The sequence below is a fragment of the Natator depressus genome, chromosome 10 (assembly GCF_965152275.1).
Source record: "Natator depressus isolate rNatDep1 chromosome 10, rNatDep2.hap1, whole genome shotgun sequence".
Lineage (NCBI taxonomy): Eukaryota > Metazoa > Chordata > Testudines > Cheloniidae > Natator > Natator depressus.
This window is the reverse complement of record NC_134243.1, coordinates 66,518,235-66,539,090: the sequence shown is the minus strand read 5'-3', so window position 1 is coordinate 66,539,090 and position 20,856 is coordinate 66,518,235. Positions and strand designations below refer to the sequence as shown.

The 20,856-nt window shown below is 40.0% G+C and overlaps 1 protein-coding gene across 7 annotated transcripts in view; it reads right to left on the bottom strand.

Annotated features, from left to right (window-relative positions):
- ADAMTSL3 (ADAMTS like 3) overlaps nt 1–20,856 on the bottom strand; it is a 278,466-nt gene that overhangs the window by 59,534 nt on the left and 198,076 nt on the right. For all 7 annotated transcript variants that reach the window (XM_074966431.1, XM_074966430.1, XM_074966433.1 and 4 more), the window contains exons 10-15: nt 19,825–19,936; nt 16,267–16,405; nt 14,279–14,329; nt 10,243–10,447; nt 8,758–8,905; nt 6,716–6,800 (exon numbers count right to left, since the gene is read on the bottom strand). In XM_074966431.1, coding sequence (XP_074822532.1) covers nt 6,716–6,800; nt 8,758–8,905; nt 10,243–10,447; nt 14,279–14,329; nt 16,267–16,405; nt 19,825–19,936 — 740 coding nt within the window. The remainder of the gene's footprint in view (nt 1–6,715; nt 6,801–8,757; nt 8,906–10,242; nt 10,448–14,278; nt 14,330–16,266; nt 16,406–19,824; nt 19,937–20,856) is intronic.

The following is a 20,856-nucleotide window of genomic DNA, read 5'->3' as shown; positions in this document are numbered from 1 at the left end:
CCTCTTCACTTTCCCCCTACCCACAATTCCACATAACTAAATGAAGACAACAGACAAGATTGTGCGGGAGAGGAAGAAAGGTCATATGGAGCAATGAAAAGCAACTCACCTTTCTGGGGAAAAAAGACAATACCAAAAGGTAGCTCAAAACTCCTGGAGCACTCAGCGGGCCAAACTGTATACATAGGTCTACACATTGAGTTACAGTAGCTCTCAAAGCACACAATGTCATACATATGCCAAAAGCACATCTGCACTCTATTCACATTTCCCAGAAGGGCTACCACAGGACATCATTGTAATGACATTTAATAGACCTAGTGAAAGGTACTTTTTTAAATGTAGCCACCTCCAATGCAGAACGTTACAGGATGCTATTTAGATTTCATCTTGTAGGAGGCCCAACTTTGATGAAGTGATTAACTTGCTCAGTGGACTATCACTTTCATCTGAGTGTCGTTATGCTCCTGATTAACTATAATTAATTCTTTTTGTACACATCTCATTAATATATGGACCAGAGGTAATATTTTAAAAAATGTGTAATCTTCTATTACTTCAAGGGCCTTTATTATGTCACATATTAATGTTCAAACTAGACCATTACAATAGGGCTGAATTCCACAAATCATCTTGGGTGGATTTGTGGATAATTTAACAATAAGTTAAATACATAATTGCATAGGTCATTTTCTTAAGGTTTCAAACACTTTGGTGAAAGAACTAGTTTTTTTTTAAATTTTCCAACTGGAGCAGATGTACGTGAAACAGAGGAAATGAAAACATTTCTTTATTATCTCCTAAAATATCAGCAAAGGACACCTCTTTAGGATCCAAATTAGACATCTATTTGTTCCAACAGCTTTTCCTCCCCTTTCTTCAATTAAAAAATCCATTGCTTTGTTGCAGAGAATTTTTTTTTAAATTTAAAAGCAGCCAGTTATGTAAGACTGAGACACGTATACACAGCATGGTTGATACTCTGAGCTCAAGCTCAGAGTGTTGCTAAATTTGAAGAATAGAGTTTGTGGACAGACTACTATGTCAAGCCAACTGCCTTTTTCCACTGCAGAGAGGCATGAGGAGACAAGAGCATCTGATGACACAGTAGTTATGCTATAGATATATTCCCACTAGGCCTCTGGGCTACTTTCCAAAGAGCACCTGCTGTGGAGAAGAGGGAAGAGTAAATCTTTCCCCTCCTCTAAAGAGCACTGGCTAATATGGGTTAGGAAGAAGCTGATCACCCCTGAGGAGCTGCTGCTGCTGAACTTCCCTGACAAGTTCTGCCCAATAATGATTTCCAAATTTGTCAAGATTTGGCCTTTTTTGAAGTTTACCTGAATGGAACCATCCCAAACTTTGGCCTGATCCTGCAGGATGCTGAGTGCATCCAGAAAGGTGCTGAGCACCTTCACCTCCTACTGAAGTCAACAGGAACTGAGAGTGTTCAGCATGTCACAGGTTTGACAACATTTGAAGTGCACTAAAAGAATCTTCTACATTGGAAGAGTATTGCCAGAAACAAATTACAGGTGCTCATTTACTGCAGTGACAGGAAACATAGGAAATCCCATACTGGGACAAAATAGTTGTCCATCTAGTCCAGCAACTTGTCTCTGACAGCTGCTTATGAGTGAGAAACCCTGAAGTACACAGCAATGGGCAAACCTGCTAACAAAGAAAGTTACCTCAGAACCTGAATAGAGACTAGATTAAGGTCCAAAGGGAGCCATATAAAATTTCTTGATAGTTATGTCAAAAATGGCCCTGATCCTCCAAAACAATAAGCATGTGGTTAACTTCAAGCACTTTAGTAGTCCCTTGAAATCAACGTGATAGTAACATGCTTAGAGTTAAACACGTGCTTATGTGTTTTGTTGAATCAGGGCAATTGTGCATAATGCTTTGACAAAATTCTGATCTTCTCTCCATAAAAAGAACCATATCTGGGTAATATTATACATACATAGAATTTATAAAGAAACTCAGAAAATTCTAAGCAATTATTCCTTGACTTACACCTGACCTAAATTTTACTAGTGGGTTTCCTGTTGAATATTTGTGCATGGGATTTCATAGCAAAGTTCAAGATTAAAAAAATTAAAACATGGGTTTTGAAATTCTACTTTGTCATTTGCTAAACCAAATCACATGACTGTAGAGTTAATTAGAACGACCCCATGTTACAGCAATTCTTTTCAAGTTGATGACCTCATCAAAGGCATGCTGTAGTTGAAATAGCTAAAATTCAGCAAAAACCTATGGAGACTACTAGTACAAAATGAGTTCATATAGCTGATCGGGCAGCGTTACAGAGCAGTAGAACTCTGGAGACAGGACAGTACTCTGTCGAAATCATGAATCTGGATCAGGTGCCAGTTTTGTATTAATTAGCTAAATCCACAGCCTGAAGCAGAAATTATGGAACTTTGCCTTAAGTGTTTGACGGAGGTAGTAAAAAGGAATAATCCATCAACATCAGAGGCTGTATATTTTTCATTGTGTGGCATATTCAGCATACAATTGGCAACATATTGAGCCTGATACTTCTCCATTGAAGTCATTGGTAACTTTGCCTTTGACTTCAATGGGAACAGGCCCAGACTGAGTTTAGATCAGGATTACGTAGCATCAAAGCAGCTCCCAAATTATTGTCCCTTGCAAGTCATCAGGTAGGTTATAATGGAATGTTTAGGATTCTGAAGGTTTTTTGAGGCCTTTAATGAATTTCATAGACAAGGCTCCAGTTTTTAAGATGTGTTCACAGTGATTTGCATGAATGCTTAAAAAAAATCAACCAAATCAAATTGAAAAATCTATTTATGCAAGTCACAGGAGGCCTGATTCTCCATTGTCTTGTCACCTTGTGCAATCACTTACATCTGTGCAAAGTGGGGGTAAAATGCTATCATTATGATTTGGCACACTTTGCACATGTGTAAATGACCAAACACAAGGTGCAATGCAGTGGAGATCAGGCCCACCAATCATGACCTAATGGGGAGGAAAGTGGGTGTTCAGAAGGGCCATGTCGGGATGGCTGGGAAAAAGAAGCAGTGATCTAAACTATTGATGAGCAAATTGGTAAAGAGAAGGCAACAGTCAACCCAAATCTTTGCTCAAACTCAACCCTCTCTGTGTTTCAGAAGATCTGGAAAACTTAACTTCTCTCATTATTATTAAGCTTTCCCATGCCTGCACTTTTGGGTTGGGACCAGAAATGCCAAAATCCCTCAAGAAAGGCTGTTCTTTTGATATTTCCAGTCCAACTTTGCAGATCCAAGGAGACTGGATAAGGTTTGCAGAAGCATCTAAATGTTTGGGTGCTTATCTGAATAGAACCTCTGAAACATTGGAATCCTGCCCATCACTGAACTACCTCTTTAAAATCCAGAGCCACAGATTTTATCATGTTGAGTGGTTACTTACTGGGCAAAATGTATGACCACCTTTCTGTGGAGAGGCTGCAAGAAAGCCTGAAATACATGTACTTACAATAAAAAGGGCACAAATGGGGGAATTTTTCTAAATGCAATGAACAGGAACCTTCAAGGACCCCACCACATTTCAGTTTTAGTAAATGCAATTCTATACAAACCCAGTGAACAATTATTTTTGATGTTCTCATGTTGCTGAGAAAACATACCAGCTTTTGAAAGCATTCTAAATTTATCCTCTATTTCTCTAAGTTATTAAAAGAAAAGGCTGCAGAGGTGTCTATTTCTTTAACTTATTATTAAAAGAAAAGGTTGTAAAATCTTGCTGAAGCCTCATTGCGAATCCTACTGTAACTAAGAAGGCTCAAGGGAGGAACATTTAAAATAATGATGGGTATCAACTGTCATCACATTCCACAACTAAAAACTAAAAAGGTCAAACCTACATTTTTCTTGGCCTTCCTTTACAAGCAGTCATTTTTAAATTTTCCTAATAATAATAAAAAAAGGCTTTTGAACATTCACCCTCTATGTAAATTCAGGACACCAGCCATGGTAGACCACAGCGGCAGAGGTATTTGTCTTCCTGGTTTGGCAAATCCCCTGTTTGTGGGGTTTGAAAACACAGCTGCATTTATTCCCTTATTCATTATCAACTAAAATATCGCCTGAAGGCACAAAAGACAGCTGTAATAAAAGGATGAACTAGGAGCTGAGATTTCATGTTGCGGTTTTAGTTCGGATGACAAAAGAATAAATAAAGTTAAAAGTGGCAACATACCAAGAAAATTGTAAACCCTATGCTAGCCAGAGTTGGGCTAGAAGTTGTCATACTGTGTCACGTATAAACTACAAAAGCAAAGTTAAACATACTCCAAGCAGGAGGGAATTATTGTTACTGTTCTCTCTGGGGGAAGTAACAACCGTGTGTTACAGTTTTCTTTAGACCCTATGCTCTGACCCCAAAAAAGCTTATTCCAGCTGGAAAAGGCCAGATCAGATAGAATACAAGATTCAGAAAGGTGGTGTGACAAATCGTTGTGATTGCAAAGCACTGTTCATGTAACTGAAGGGCAAGCGGAGAGAGAGAATGAAGGCAGAATCCTTCCATTTTGCTGGAAAATGGTGGCCTCAGTAGCCAGTCTCAAGGACTGTAATGAATTTTAATCCATATTCTATTGTTACAGCTTAGTACTACATACAGTATTTTCATTCAAATAAGGAGGTTAGCTGGGAAGTGGCCTACTCTAGTTCATCTACTTTCGTTCAAGGTCAGCTTCACTTGTAGATCTATTTAATGGTGTTTGAGTTCCCTTTACCTACCAGCCTCCTCAGAAGAAAGGGGAAAGAACAGGTCTAGCATCCTAGTGGTGATAGGAGAAGACAGCAGCAACTTATGTAGGTGAATGGGGGATCTGGCTGGGGTAGTAGAGTTGGGTACCAGGGGAGCACAGAGTACCCAGAGTATGAAGACCTGAGGACCCCATGAAAATTAGTAGAGAAAAGGTGTGTCATGGACTCACTAGTGATGAGTGGCTGAGGGGCCTTTTGGACCCAGGTCCAGACATTTTTGCTATGACAATGGTAAAGTCAGATCCTTGAAGGTGGGGCAGGGTAGGATGGTTGAAAGGTGAGCAGGAGTTAGGTCTCCAAGGTGGGAATAAAGATTGTTCAGAAGGGAGGACCAAAGGCAGGAGAATGAGGAGATGTGACAGGGCATGCACTGAAAACCTAATTACATGCATGGTGACTTTCAGAATGTGGGACACCTGAGAGAAAAGGCATCAGTACAGTAATTCAGCCATATTAAAGTGTGTATCTGGTGTAGTTATATAAAAGTAAACCCATTAGAAAGTTTCTGGTTCCACTGCCATTTTAAGACATTCAGACTGCTAAGCTGGGATGATCTGTTCCACTAGTTTGTGCTTTGCTTGTTCTGTAGGGATATCACTGAGAACCCTAAGGGCCTGGAGAGTACATTAGTTCTTGCTTCCCACCAGCATAAACCAGCACACCTGATTTTGGATGGCCAAAGAAGCATTTCTTTATTTTTTCAGGCTGAATCCTCTTTAGAGGAGGTTTCACATCTGTCCATTCCCAGATGCAGACACTCAACATGAAGAGGCTCATTCAGCTAGCATTACTGTCCTCAACAATCACAGTTCACATTCAGACATGGCTTCTGCATTCATGGCCACCAATTTAGAGAGGAGGGTAACCACTCACGAATAGTCAACTCTTGGCCATAGGTGCCAGTCAATGAAAAATTTCCAATGGCAGCTAGCATAATAGTGCAAGTAACACCTGTTTGGCAGGAGGTTTCCTTTGTGAGGCAGTGCAGGTGTCAAATGCTTTATTACTCTTACTGTCATCTGTTAATATGTATGAGCCAAAATAAAGAATAGCTAAGCAGCAGAAGAAAAATAAAATATCAGAGGCCCATATTCTTGCTCTCAGGTACAGTGGTGTAAATCTTGAGCTCCTCTGAGTAACTTCAGATTTACATAATTATAAATAAGAGCAGAATTTGGCCCAGACACAACACATTACAGTGAATGCCTTGGAAACCCATGTAAACACCTGCTGTAATTAAAATATATGAAGGAGATAAGCACCACTCGCAGTTATTCTACACACACGTGACTCTATGAATGCTCATTGCATCACAGATATGAACTAAACTAAAGGGGTGTGAATAGAGCTGGACTCAAGGGAATGCCAGTTATGCACATGCTGTGAACACAACTATTTCTCAGCCCCAGGGCCAAAGTGGTGGGTGGCCCAAGCAACATCTTCTGAATGGCTCAGATTATTATAATTAACTCCCCTCAATTCACGAGCATGGTGTGTAATATTTGGGGGTGGAGGCATAGGGGTATTTCTCTCTCCAGCAATGTGCCCCTCTCCATCTCCAACACAATGATTACATTATGGAGAGGGAGGGAATGGTTAGCTTAAAGCAGCATACACTTGCTTTACATCAGTTGAGGATTCTCCCACACTGGGGAAATCCTCAACAGCTTTCATGGCTAAATTAAGGTCCCCTTGCACTGCTCCACTGATGCATAGGGAGCCATCAATCTGGCCCATATATTCTATGCCACTCAGGACAGCTGTTCCAAAAGCCAGGCAGTCAAGATATAAAACCAGGAATAAAAGCCCACAAGGTAGCCCAGTCCCACAGAGCGTCAAATGCCAAATCCATCTGCATGACAACAGGCTTGACTTGTACAATATATCAGCAACATTTTTTCCACCCAGAAAGGGGAACTTACATTGGTTCTTCTGATGCTGTTCTGGTCTCTTCTATTTCTTGTGCTTGTTTGAACCAGGGTAGTTTAGCTTCTACAGGAGTTTTTTCTGGTAGGGAAAAAAGCATAATTCATTCCATCAAATTCAGAAGCAGTTAATACATATTGCATTATTCACTTTAGCACATTAGTGTCTATATAGTGCATTGATTAAAGATGGGTCCAAAACAAAATACCCAGATCCAAAAATCCTCTTCTGAACTATAGAAAAGTTTGGAACTGAATCTGCCCACAGGCCCATCTCTGCTATTGAAACCACTTTTTCTTCTACTGTTATCCCACACTGTGATTTTGGAAATTAATATTAGTGACACATATTACAGTTGAAGTATTAGCTGTTACTTTTTGAGACTGACAGCTGCCTTAATCTCTATTCATTAAGTTTTTATATAATATTCCATGTGATTTGTCTGCACCTGGGCAAAAGTACAAGCATTTTGCTTGGCAGGTCTCACATCAAGAGGGGAGAAAGCTGCAGCAAGAACAAATTTGGCATTGCTTTGTTTTATTAATAATTGTTGGCATTTTAAATGCAAATTTTTTATTATTTACTCACTTCAGTGTCACTCTATCTATGGAAAGGTAGAACTTAAACAGGAAGTGAATGAGTATTTATGGCAAATTGAATACGACTTGTCTCAATTTCTATTCCTAGCCTTTTCCTTATTCCAACAATACTAAACAAAATGCCACAATATTTCTAAATCTGCAATTTTGAGCAGGGCTGAAGCCCTGTGGCCGAAGGGGTGGAGGCTGGAGTCCCGCATCCCATAGGGCTGAAGGTAAGGGGTCACAATTTTTTCTGGTAGCGGGGGGTCACAACCTTTTTTTTTTTTTTTAAAAGTCCAAAGGGAGTCGCCAGCACAAAAAGGTTAAGAAACACTGGTCTAAGCTCTGAAGTCTTCCAATATATTCTCCATGTACTGAAAAGAATGAAACTTCAAAGAACTTTATCTAAACTCCTTTTGGACCGTGCAGATACACACCACATTCATACCAAGTTCTTCTCCTTGCAGGTCCCCTGAAGTTCCATAATACTTTCGTTACCATTTTTACTGCAAGACTTAGAGAATTCTGTTGTATTTGTCCCTTCATGGTTTTTTGCCTGGAGAACTCCCTAAAACCTCAAAATATCCTGCTCTACCAACTTATCTGTGGTAAGTCATTGGGTTTCAATAGCACTTAACTACATTTGCTATTAATTTTACTATGTAAATCTTACTGTTGAGTTGTGAATATTCCCGACAAGTTTTTCCAATAAATATGAAAAGACTGAAAAGACCTTCCAAGCCTAAGGTTCAGGGACCAGGACTGAGACAGGAGACAGAGAAGCCTACCTAGCTATCTACCTACCGATCTACTGTACTTATGAGATAAGAATGGAACAGGAAATGTCACTTTTATATCGTTTCATACATCTTGCTCTTTGTTTCCTCTTATTTCCCTACATCATCTCATCTACCTTTTATTCCTCAATTAATTTTTAAAGGACATTTGTTAATCCATGTCATTAAGCATTAAAGATTATTTTAAAAAAATTAAAAAGTGGGAAAGAAGAGGAGAGGGAAATCAGCATGGACATTATTTAAGGTTTTTCCATGTTGCCTGCAAAATTCTGTAGTTCTAGCTGTCGATATAGAGGAACAAGGGCCATGGTTATATGTACCATAAGCTCTACGAACATATTACTCTTCCCATTGAAAATGTTATTGAGCAATCCCCTGGCACCTAATGTATTGCTCCCACTTTCCCCCTATTTAACTTAAGTTATGTATTTTAATTTAAAGAGCTTGTCGTTTTCATTACATGATATCATGTTATCAGCAAAAAATATCACACATATACCTTTCTTACCACCAATGGCAACAGCACTTCCGTTTACCAACACTGGAACAAGTCCTGGCAAATTTGAGCTTCTGGTACTTCTGGGAGAGGTGACCACGGACCCTTTACTTCTGTTAACAAAAATGCAAAACAATAACACACGCAGACAAAGTTCCAGTTACCTCTTGGTTTGCAACATGGTACTGGCACAATGCACTCTTCTTTTATATGTAGCTTAAGTTGTGGATTACAGCCCCCGACATGCTGGCCACGGTGGTCAATACACAATACCACTCGGTAACGTAAGCCTCGGCCACAGGTCACCGTGCACTAAGGGAGACAATACAATAATCTTACTCCACAGATTCTTTTAAAATAATTTTTAAAAATAATGTCTTTCATAAATATGATTTTGGAAGCTTTAAGTCCTTACCCAAAGCCCACTGAAGTAAAGTGGAGTCTTTCCATTGACTTCAGTGGGTGTGGCATCAGGCCTTAAGTGAAAACTATAATAGCTGTTCCATCAGATTTCAGATGAACATTATTTAAATATAATCTTGCATTGCCAAGTGACTAAAGTATATTAGTGATGGCTAGTAATGGACAAACCTCTAAAGATGTGTGTGTGGGGGGCAGGGGGGAATGTCTTCCTGGGTTCTGCAAAGCTTATCTGAACAGCTACAGTCTATAATGGAACTGTGAATCTACTGAGAATAAGCTCTCTCAGAACATTTTTAGTGGTTTTTGGTTTAAGTTGGGTCAGAAAAAACATCAGAATGCTTCTCCAACTGTATTTCAGTGATCTTATTTGGATGAACTCAGGAAACATAGAAGTGTTATCTGTCCATGTCAGATAAGCAGAACCAAGATATGTTGGCTCTGTATTCCTGTTACTATAATGAAAGGTAAGGAGAATGCTAGGAAAACCACCCGTACAGATATCTCTCAATTCCCAAACAGCCATGTTCTTGGCAAATTATCTGCAGTGGAGGATTACATCCAGAGGTGAAAGTAAGCCGGTACAGTCCGGTACGGTGTACCGGTAAGAGCCGGTACACAGTTGACCCTACTGGCAGGGGGCAGCTTCCCCAGGGCCTGGCAATTTAAAAGGGCCTAGGGCTCCCAGCAGCGGCCAGAGCCCCTGGCCCTTTAAATCGCCACCAGAGCCCCGGGGCTCCCAGCCGCTGCCGCCACTATCATGGGGCTCCGGCGGTGATTTAAAGGCCTGAGGGCTCCCAGCCGCCGCTAATGCAACTGGAGCCCCCAGCCCTTTAAATCACCAACAGAGCCCCAGCGTGGTGGCGGTGGCCAGGAACCCCTGACCCCAACCCCGCCCCTTCTGGTTGAGCCGCCCACCCACCTTGCTCAGGACCCGGGCTGCCCTGCATACCAGTAAGTCCCTTAAGTTACTTTCACCCCTGATTACATCTATCAAGAAGTGGGAGACAAAAGTCCTGAAGCACAGTTCTGCAGGCACAAAAACCTGTGCATGCATTTTATTCCACAGAGATCTCTTACATCATGAATTGTAGGCTAAATCAGGTAGACAAATATCTACTGCTCAGTACCACAAAATGTGCCTGCAATTATTTTTGCCCACAATTATATCACTGCACACAATTAGAGGCTGCCTTTCAAAATTAGGTACAAATAATTTTTCAGTTTACCTGAGACCATTCCATAGCTACCCACTTAGGACAGTCAAACAGATTACAGGTTTGCATGACCTTGGGCTTGGGGGCATACATGCATTTCCATTCCTCCACTTGCAGTATCTCTCCATGTATGGTCTCCTCTACACAAACAAAGCTCCTCCTCTGAATTCCACCTCCACAGGAAACAGAACATGCAGTCCAAGGATTATGTTCCCATCTAGGGGGAAAAAATAACCAAACCCCAAATACATTAAAAATAATGCCATCTATAAAGCATAGCAAAATATTGAACCCAATCTTATTTCCACTGATGTGAATGGAAATTTTGTCACTGACTTCAAAAGGGAGCAGAATCAGGTCTATTTTCTGACATTTGTACAAAAATGTATTTAGAATCAGAAACATATTGTGCCTTTGTTTCAGGCTTTCTTTCTGCTATGTGCCAAAATGAACACACAAATAAATGGACTAATGTGCCCAGGTAAATTTCCTGAAGTGTTTGGAATAACCTGATTCTCTTGTATACATTTTGAGGATTTAAAGCAGGAATACAATGTATTTGATTATTTGAATAATGTCTAGAATGAATCAACATAATGAAGTGTGTTCCACACTTAGGCTACTACTTTACATGGCTACATGTAATTTTTCATCATTATTATTTGGTTAGCACCAACAATGTGCTTGAGGCTGTATAAAAATAAAAGCCCCTACCCTGAAAAGCTTACAGCCCCAGAGATAAACATACTGAAGATCAAACTTGCTGTGACATCAGAAGTGGGAAGAACGGTAAAGTTATACATTTTCAGTGGCTTTATCTCATACTCTAAGCACAAACCACACATTTAGGCATCTACTCTTTCACAGAAGACAGTAAATAAATATTGAAGACATACTCAAGGATCTTCCTGACGTAAGTGTATCATTGACAATTACAAACTAAAAGGCCTCAATCCTGGGCTCCTACTTTGGTTCTCACACAGCCCTACTCAATCCCTCATTGCCCCATCCACCTGCCCCCACAAAGAAACCTGGGGAAATAGTTGGGTCCTGCACCTGGTCTTTAAAGCTCGTCATATCTTAGCTTTGGCAAATCAAGGCAGGAAGTGAGTAAGAAGACTTTACTATAGCCAGTCTAAAACCTTTAAATATTACAATTGCAGTGGCACAGAAAAGAACTGTGAAAAAAATTACATCATTTATGAATGATAGACTCAGCCAGTACAGAAATATCCCACCTAAATCAATTCATCAAGAGTAACATAGGTTTTGTAAAGGAAGTCATAATATCAGAGTAGATGGAGCAGAAGCCTATAAATCAAAGGCAGACATCAGTAAGTACTACCTACTCCCTACGATACAGAAGGTAACTCAAGAATACTTCCTATTTTAAATAATTCATTAAACTGTCTACAAGAAACATATCAATCATGTTCAAACACTATAGCACAGAGTCAATTTTAAACATACAAAAACCTCCTTTGAACTTTAAACATAGGATATATGCTCAAAAGCAGACAACATATAGCTGACTGACTAAATATTCATTTCACATTACCAGAGAAAAAGGCTTTTAAAATGTCACAGTTATACTTTTCACTATTTTACCTAAACAAATGGCCAGTGTTAAAATCAACTCATTTTCTTTGAAAATATCAGGAACTAAAGAGCAATTAGCTGTTCAATGAGTTAGCAGCTCATGGATTCATATGTGTAAGGCTGACTGTACTAGATGTAATACTACTCTTAGAAGTGTTTATAGCATAAAGTTTTATAGTTGTTTTTCTTTATCTCATCAGTTTCAAACACACTCCAGTTCCCATATTCCCTTGAGCATTTTCAAGATGGAGTGAGGTCCAGGGCTACTGGGGGGAGGAGGGGAAGTGTCGTGGGCAGGCAGTCAAGGAGACACTTTCCAGAACCCACAACTGTCAAGGGATCCTCAACAGTCCAGCAAGTCTGAGATATATGGAGGCATTCCAAAAGCCTTAAAAGAAAATTTTTATCCTGGGAAATTTTTCTGTTTATTTCAAAGATCTCCATCTGTAGAAATATTTCAGTAGGACGTTTACAGCTCCAGCCGCAAGAGAACTCTTTCAAGAGCCTGCAGTGTGCATTGTGACTTTCTCACAACTTCCTCATTTGAATGAGAAAATGGTGGTGAATGCCACAGGATTGCAAAGCAGCCCTCCACGTGGCCTTTGTATTACATGGGAGGTGACTGCTGCTCAAGAAAAGCGAGCCAGTAAAGCTGTGGTGAAGAGCATCTACAGCACTTTGTTTTATGCCTGTTATGCGTGAACAGCCGGGCTCAGCACTTGAACAGGTAAAAAGCAGAATTAATGTGGAGTATCTGCAACAACTTTACAGGCAACAAGCACAGAGTGTATATATGTGAGAATTGCTGCAGTATTTAGCTCCTAACTGGACCAGATTCACCAGCTGGTGCAAGAATGTGCAAAGTGGCCAGGTGTTTCCACTATCACCCTCTTCTAATTCTGTTAGAGAAGGGCAGCTTTCTTCTCCCACTGAAGCTCTTTAAGAGCGCTCCCAGTGAAGGCTAGAGCAGCGATACATTGAATCAGCCTGCCTTGTTCTCGCCCCTTCCTTAAGCAATGCCACCAACTTTTGGGTGTATGCTTGCTGCTCGCTGGTCTCTGAGTGGATGGGGTGATCATGACTGCTTTAAACCAACAAAACTAACACAGCCCCCAGTGAGATTTCACACATGGGGACTAGGCCAGTGTCTGCTGGCACAGACCTGGAGTGATGTGAGCCCTTATCTGCAGTTCTTAATGCTTGAAATGAGAGCAGCTGCCCATGACTTCACCCTCCTTATGATCTCCTTCACCATGGACAGTGCTGTACAGACTCTACAGGCATAGTGCAGCACAGAAGGGAAACGAAACCTTAATTTCAACTGGTTTCCTGAGCCACTCAGAACACGAAGCATTGATATAAAGAAATTGTGTTGAGGTCAACACAGAGAAATCTGCAGTCTGGCAGCAGAAGGAAAAGAGGAAAGGGGAAAAGATAGGAGCAGGATAATTGCAAAACTCCAGTACTAAGCCACAGGAGAAAACATCTCCACCTATCTGACAAAGCCAAAAAACATCAGAGAGCAGCATATCCTCCGCCGTGTAAATTGTCAAGTCAATGGAGCTATGATAATTTACACCAGTTGATGGAATCCAAAGAGTTCCACTCAGTCAAGTGAGTCTGCAAGCTCACTCTTCTCCCACCATATTCAGAAAAATATATTTTTAATTTTAGTTTTTCATTAAACAATTGACCAAATCCTCAGATGGTGTAAATCTGCTTACCTCCACTGACTACACTGATTTAAACCAGCTGCAGATCTGACCCAGTATTTTTAAATTGAAGTCCCTAACTTCTTTAGAAAAAAAACATCTAGCACGTTTCAGAGGAGCATTAAATTAATTTTCTGACCATCTCAGGTGAAACGATGCTCTCAAACCACTTAGGTAATGAAGAAGCACAGAAAATTCCATATCTGCAAAGTACTAAAGCAGTGTGTATATGAACAAACAGCATGTAGGAATAAACAACAAAAAGAACAGAAGAGCAATATATTTTAACAAGCAAAGAATTCATTCCCAGAGTGCCACATTACATGAATAGTTACACTGAATGCACGCATTTTTTATTAATCAAACCAAAATATACCTTCACAGAAAAAAATGAATAAATACATGAATTTTAGAGGAAATTTTAACAGACTATTACTTCTGCACTAAACAGTTATGCACTTAGCAGGTTTTTGCTGCAGTAACAGAGGGCCCAATCCTGCAACGCTTTACTTAGGAATAGTCCCATTCAAGTCACTCACATGCACAGTGTTTGCAGGATTGAGCCCAAGATCTACTCTCTTCTGTATAACTTGGAAGATCAACTACTACGATAGCATGCAAAGACAGTAGATAATGTTCTAAACTATACAGTGATTTGAGTCTTTGTATTTGAATCTTGAATTCCCACGGAAATCTCATCCTAATGCTGACCCACATGTTTTAGTCCCCATACATACCGAGGAAGAGGCTGGAAGTGATCATAGGGCATGATTTCTTTAAATCCATCACTGTCAATAAAAGAAATATGGCATCATTATTTCTCATATCCGAGATGGTATTTGCTCTACATGTTATGCACAATCATATTTAAAAGTGAACAAATCCCACCATGAGATCAGGAAATGTGAGACCATCTACAGGATCTTCCTGTGGAACAAGCTGACCCATTATGTACCCATCATTTCTGAAGATGCTGGAAACGCTCAGTCTATTAACTCCTTAATTCATTCCACAAAAATGGAAAAAGCGATTTCTCCTCAAAAGGCAATGAATGACCATTAAACAGTTCTACGTAATCCTCCTGTGTGTGACTCCTCCCAGGTTGTGCCACTTCCCCGGGATGCATAGTCATTTCTTAACAAAGAAATGGACACCACAGAGAAATCTGTAATGAAGGGATCCGTGGAAGGTGCATGCAGCTGAAAAAATGCATGATAAGGGTTCAATCTATGGAGGTGCTGAGCACTTCCTGGAAGGTGCTCAGCACCCTCAACTGCTGCTTACTTGAATTACAGAAGTTGCTCAGCACCTAGCAGGAGTAGGCTCCGAGGTTAAGGGAAGGTCTATTCCTCAGGTCTGCAAGGAGAAGTGAAATAGGACATTATTTCCCCTCATCCCCTGGTCTGTCTTTGTAGGGTAAATCTGTATAGCAAGAGCTCATAATTTCTACTTTTTTACCTGTCGTGCTCCCACAGCTTTTTCAGATATCCTGTATTAAAATCTTGCTATTCTATCAACTAGCATTTTAGAAAAGAACTTTTAAAGTCTGTGCATCTATACTTAGTAGAGGTCACCATCAATGATTATATTTAACACGGATTAAAGGAAATGGACAGTTTAGCTATAGGAAATGAAATCCATTCAGAGTGTTTCCTCCTCTTCTTATATATAACTCTAGTCCAGCCAGATGGCATATTAATGTGAGGTTCTGGGACCTGACACTGTGAAGTATTTTAAGATACTTCAGCAGAGCCAGGAAACCTCACCAGAGAATCCAAAAGTAAGTTAGTTTTAAATACCACTGTGCAATTCAATACAGTTTATGTATACTGTAGCCTTTATAATTTGGCAATAATATTCAGTGGTATTTGCACCAGAAGTACCTTTATTTGAATTGATTTTTTTCTGACTACCTTGTAACTTTAAAAAATATCCCCCCAAAACTTTAAATATTATGTGACCAATTGTAGAGTGAAAATGGCGAATGAAATTTTTATACCAGACAGATGGACAAACCAGAATAAACCACGTGCAAAAACGTCATGCTGAATGAGGAATGGAGCTACTACCTGCCTTTAATGAGAAATCCTGAATAACATATGACAGCATCGATAAATCCAAAAGCAGACATACAGTCCCGCATGTTCACATAATCCAACAAAATGTGTGCACTGGTGCCATAGGGTATGTCTACACCACAATCGGGAGGTACCAGTACAGCCTGTGTAGACACATCCAAGCTAGCTTTGATTAAGGTAGCTTGCTAAAAATCGTGATGTTGCCACAGCGGCCCGGGCTAGCTATCCGAGTACAACTTCACCTGGGACCATAGGCACATATTTGGGGGGGCTAGTCCATACTGTTGTTTGTGCCACAGCAGCCATATTGCTATGTTTAGTGAGCTAGTTCAACCAAAGCTAGCTTGAATATTTCTACATGTGCTGTTCTGATGGCAGGGTAGACATATCCATAGAGCTCGGCAAGAAATCTGCAGCAAAGGTAGGCCACGAACAAAAACAAATGGACTATTGAAACCACCTCTGTGTAAGATTGAGGAAGTGCTACAAGTCTGTTCGTGTTGGTGCAAATGCCATTTCTTTAATGTCCTGAACAATTAAGATTAAGCAGTCCTGAAGATCAAAGTGTGTCAAAAGTCAAATAAATATGCTTACTTGCTCCTTAGTAACTAAAAATACCATCCCACTTACATATTTGTCATACAAACCTAGAAGGACAGGGATCCATGTTGCATTCCTTAAGTTTAGGCTTTGGTTTCTTATTTTCTGGGTAGTAGTGACAGTAGTGATCAGGAACAACTCGCTTCAAACGAATATCCACACATTCAGCAGAGTTAAGTTGATAACCTAACATGGGAGCAAAAGATGAACATGCTAATGCTTGTGATGAAGGAAGATAAATTCAAACGGCTTTCTTTTCTCAAATACTAAACTATACATCCAGTTAAATGCAGTGATTTTTGTAGGGTTTTTTTTAAATAAGGAAACGCTGGGGTTTTTTTTAATAAGGAAATGCTGTACTCGGACATATAGGGCCAGATCTTCAGTCCGCAACTGAAGTCAAGGAAGCTATATCAATTAACATCAACTGAGAGTCTGGCCCTTTGTTCTGAGAGTGTTTTAGGAAGACACTCAAAATAACAAATTTTTAACAGATGCAGTTATACACATACTAGGACACCTCACTGGTCACTTTCTTGAGGTGCACAATTAGATGGCCGTGTTGTACGTCCACATTTATAAAATCCACACAGAAGGGTTTACTGAGTGCACTACTGAGAGGTGTATTAGGTGGTCATGCGTGGTATGAAAAATACTTAAAACAGAAAGCCAGAGGAATTGGAGATGAGGTCCAAAGACATTGTTAAGTTAAACTTTAGAAAACAAAGAAATATTTTCAAGAACTTTCCTAGTTAAAGAGCCAAGAAAAGAAAACCTGAAGTAACTACTTGGTGCAAATATCTGCATAAAAGGACTGGTTAACAGAAAAGATCTGAGTTTAATAAACCACTAGGTTGCTTTCTTGGCTAAAAAAAAAGCTTATTTACAGGAATTGTCTTTCACTGAAACAGAGAAGACAAGAAGGATGTTCTGATATGTGCTAAAAAAGAAAAAGGATGAAACCACAAGAATGAAAATCCAAATAGAGTCAATAAACTAATAACATAACTGTGTCTACTGAAAATGCTGAAGTATCATATAGCAATAGCTTCACTTATGTGTCTCTTGGCTGATCCAAAGTGTCATCATGCATGAGAGTGATAATCATAAAGAAAAACGAAGCAGTTCCAGCACCTTAAGCATGCATGTGCCAGTTCTTGTAAGCACCCAGCAGACCAAGAAGAATTACCAGCTGCAAAGAAAATTCAGGTTTTTAAAACTTTCCTGTTTATTTGTATTTGTTTTTACAAATACAACCACACCTCTCCTCTCTGCACTCCCGGACTCTCCCTCACCCACACAGAGATTACAGAACTGAATGTGGAGTGATCCAACTGAGACATGATATCCTGGTGAACAGCTGATTCTAATTTTTTGTTGCATGGAACTTTTTCTATCTGAAATGTCTGAGTCATTTTAGTGCTGGTGAAAGAGCTCAGACAGCATCTGGAGACCAAATCTTCGAGAAGATAATAGGTTCAGGCTGGGCAGCAGCAGTGCAAGTTTCCACAGTAACATACAGCCCTCAACACTGCTTCTGTCTGGGGTCAGTGTGTAGCTTAGTCTCCAGGCTCATTTATTTACTGGCCTTTCTCTCAGGACTGCCAACAAGAAACACCAAGCTTTGTTGATAAAGATGGTGTGATTTCCTAATACGGACATCCATCCACAAGGAATTGCACTGAAGCTACCAGCTAATTTCAAAGAGAATAAGCAGCCATTAGATAGTAATAATTTTTCAAGACAACACTCTCTTAGACTGGATTTGAGCCATCAACCTAGAAGGGAAGGTGTCCATTGAGCTATCCAGTGTTTGCAATGCTCACAATAAAAAATATTATACTGTACACTTCTTCCCCTGTGAGGAACATCAGGGAAAAACACTTAGGCTTGCAATTCTACTTCTTTGACGATACCATCCCACAGGATTAGCATTCACATTTCAAATGAGAGTCATGTCTCAGAGGGCCAAAAAATCTTCTGAGATAGAGGAGTTTCCCACCATGACTCTGGCTAGAGGCATGGGACCTAGGAATAGTAATTGTGAGTGTATGTTATTTCCATTTTTATGATGGGGAAACTGAGGCACAAAGAGATGTTGTGACTGGTCTGAGACAGCTGCAAAGAGAACCAGACTCTTCACTTGTACTTTAAGCACTTGACAAGGCTCTCTTATTTTTTTAATAAACAAACACACGAGCCATTCTTTGAAAAACAGCATTTTAATGGGTCCTGCAATAGTGGGGTAATTATTTAGACTATTTTGATTTTTTTTAGTCTATATGAATAATACTAGTGTATTCTCTAAGAGAATGAGTATAGGAGCATTATTATCAGACTCCCCTGGAGAACTTCCCTGTATTAGATGAATCTGCACCGGTGTAAAGCAGGTATAGGTGGTATAATCATTTCCTATGCCAACTGCTTCTCCAACCACCACCTCTGCATAAGGAGAAGATAGCCTTGCACTTGTGATGTCCTGAGGCAGGAGGAGGGGGGGGATGGTGGAACTGAACTATCTTAATCCCCTGGTTGTATAAATTCTGGAGTTTAAACTAGCAGTGGAAGTTGGAGTAGGCCCCCTGCTGGTCTGACTTTCACCAGGACCAACCTGCTGGGGTTCAGAGTGCCATACAGGGGTCACTGCAGCTACCACTGTCTACATCATCCACTTGTAGTGGAGAATCAGGGGCAAAGCAAATAAAATTGTAGTCAAGTGAATAAGCTTTAAAAGTGGATCTCAAACACTGTGCTATTTCTTTTGCATCACTCCATTTCTATCCCTCACTCTTTCTTCTTTCCCAGCTTTTTATTGTCTATAATGTTCCTGTCTTTCCAGGTGGTTCCACTAGAAACTCTGATGTTACCTTTGACCCTCAATGTCCTCTCTCCATACACATTTCTCATGTTGCTAAATATTAGAAATTTCACCTTCTAAACACTTCACATATCCACAAGTTTCATACTTTTGATACAGCAAAAATACTGCCCATGTGCCTCTATTTCTGCAAAGATGAGTATGCTAGTTTGTCAAAAAACCTCTCTTTGGCCACTTCACTTGGTCCAATACCATGCACCAAGTCTACAGTGTTTTGCCTCATTGTTCACCTACCTCATCTCTCTTTTATTCACTCCACCGACTTTCCTATCTATTAGCACCGCTCTAATATTCTCACTCTAACGTTTAAATTTATAGCCAGAAATGCCTCCTTCCTCCCTTCTAGCTCTTAATCTCTATCTTCCCATTTGATCTCTTTGTTCATCTTCCTGTGATCTTCATACTGCTATCCATTCTTTCTCACTTCTAGCCCCACATCACTCCGACTCTCCTCTCTTTATTTTTCTGAATCTCTTTCTCATAAGGTAATTCATTATCTGTACACTGACATTTGATAGTATGTAAAACAATAAAATATGACTAATACGTTTATATTAACCTCAGATATTACCTTGTACTCAGTCACTTATTTATCTGAACAACCACCAACGTGCAAAGCGGCATAACCTTATTTAACTGATTTAAAAAATGACACTGTATGAAAGTTATAAATCAGCCATGTATAATCCACAGTTGTAAACACTCTTGAGCCACAGCCATTACTTACCTCCTCCACATGTTACAGTACACGGGAAGAACTCTGTCTGTCTCCACTGATGACTTATGGGTTGATAGAAAAAGAACTGAACCACACTGTCTTTTGGGGCAGTATACCTGGTCTAAAGAGATTTCCATTACAACACATTTGTATACTGTATGCCAGTATTCATGACATTTCACAACATAACTCATATGTAATAATAATGCAGAGAGCTATTTGGCAATAAAGCAGAAAACCACACAGAAATCTGGAGCAATGCAAACAGAAGTTTCTAATAATCAAACATTTGCATGTTGCCTTTTTCAAATTATTCTCCTGTAATTATGTAACAGTGCTGAGAAGCCCCTCTGGTGATTTTTCTTCCCTTGCTGGCCAAGCTCCTGGGATGTGCCCTGCTGCTTTATAGCACTATAGGCTACATTTTCAAAATTCCGTGGCAAATATATGGGTCTAGAACTTGAACTGAGTACGGGGCATACAGAATCAGGTTCAGATAAGACATTGATCAAATTGGATGTGCACACAATATCTGAGGTGTAAAATATTGTGCATTAGTGTATTTCTACAACATGCAAAACCAATGGCCTGCATCGAAGTGGAGTTATGACATAGGATCATTTGGCTCCAGTGTTGCTGTAGCTGTATTGGTCCCAGGATACGAGAGAGAGACCTGAAGAAGAGTTCTGTGGCGCTTGAAACCCTGTCTCTTTCATGAACAGAAGTTGGTCCCATAAAAGATACTACCTTGTAAGATCATTTGTCATTTTCAATGGAAAAAAACTATGAGTACCTTCCTTTGGGTACAGGCAAATTATTGATATTTTTGCGCACTTTTAATAGCTGCACAGAGTCAGTCTGTGACCTGGGCAGATCAATAACTAATAACCTGGTATAATCAGTACTTGGATGGGCAACTCCAAAGGGTACATCTATGCTTGATAAAAGACCCACGGCATGGCTGTGGCTGTCCTGCGTCAGCTGACGGGCTTGCGGGGCTCAGGCTGTGGGGCTATAAAACTGCACAAGGTGGGAGCCCAC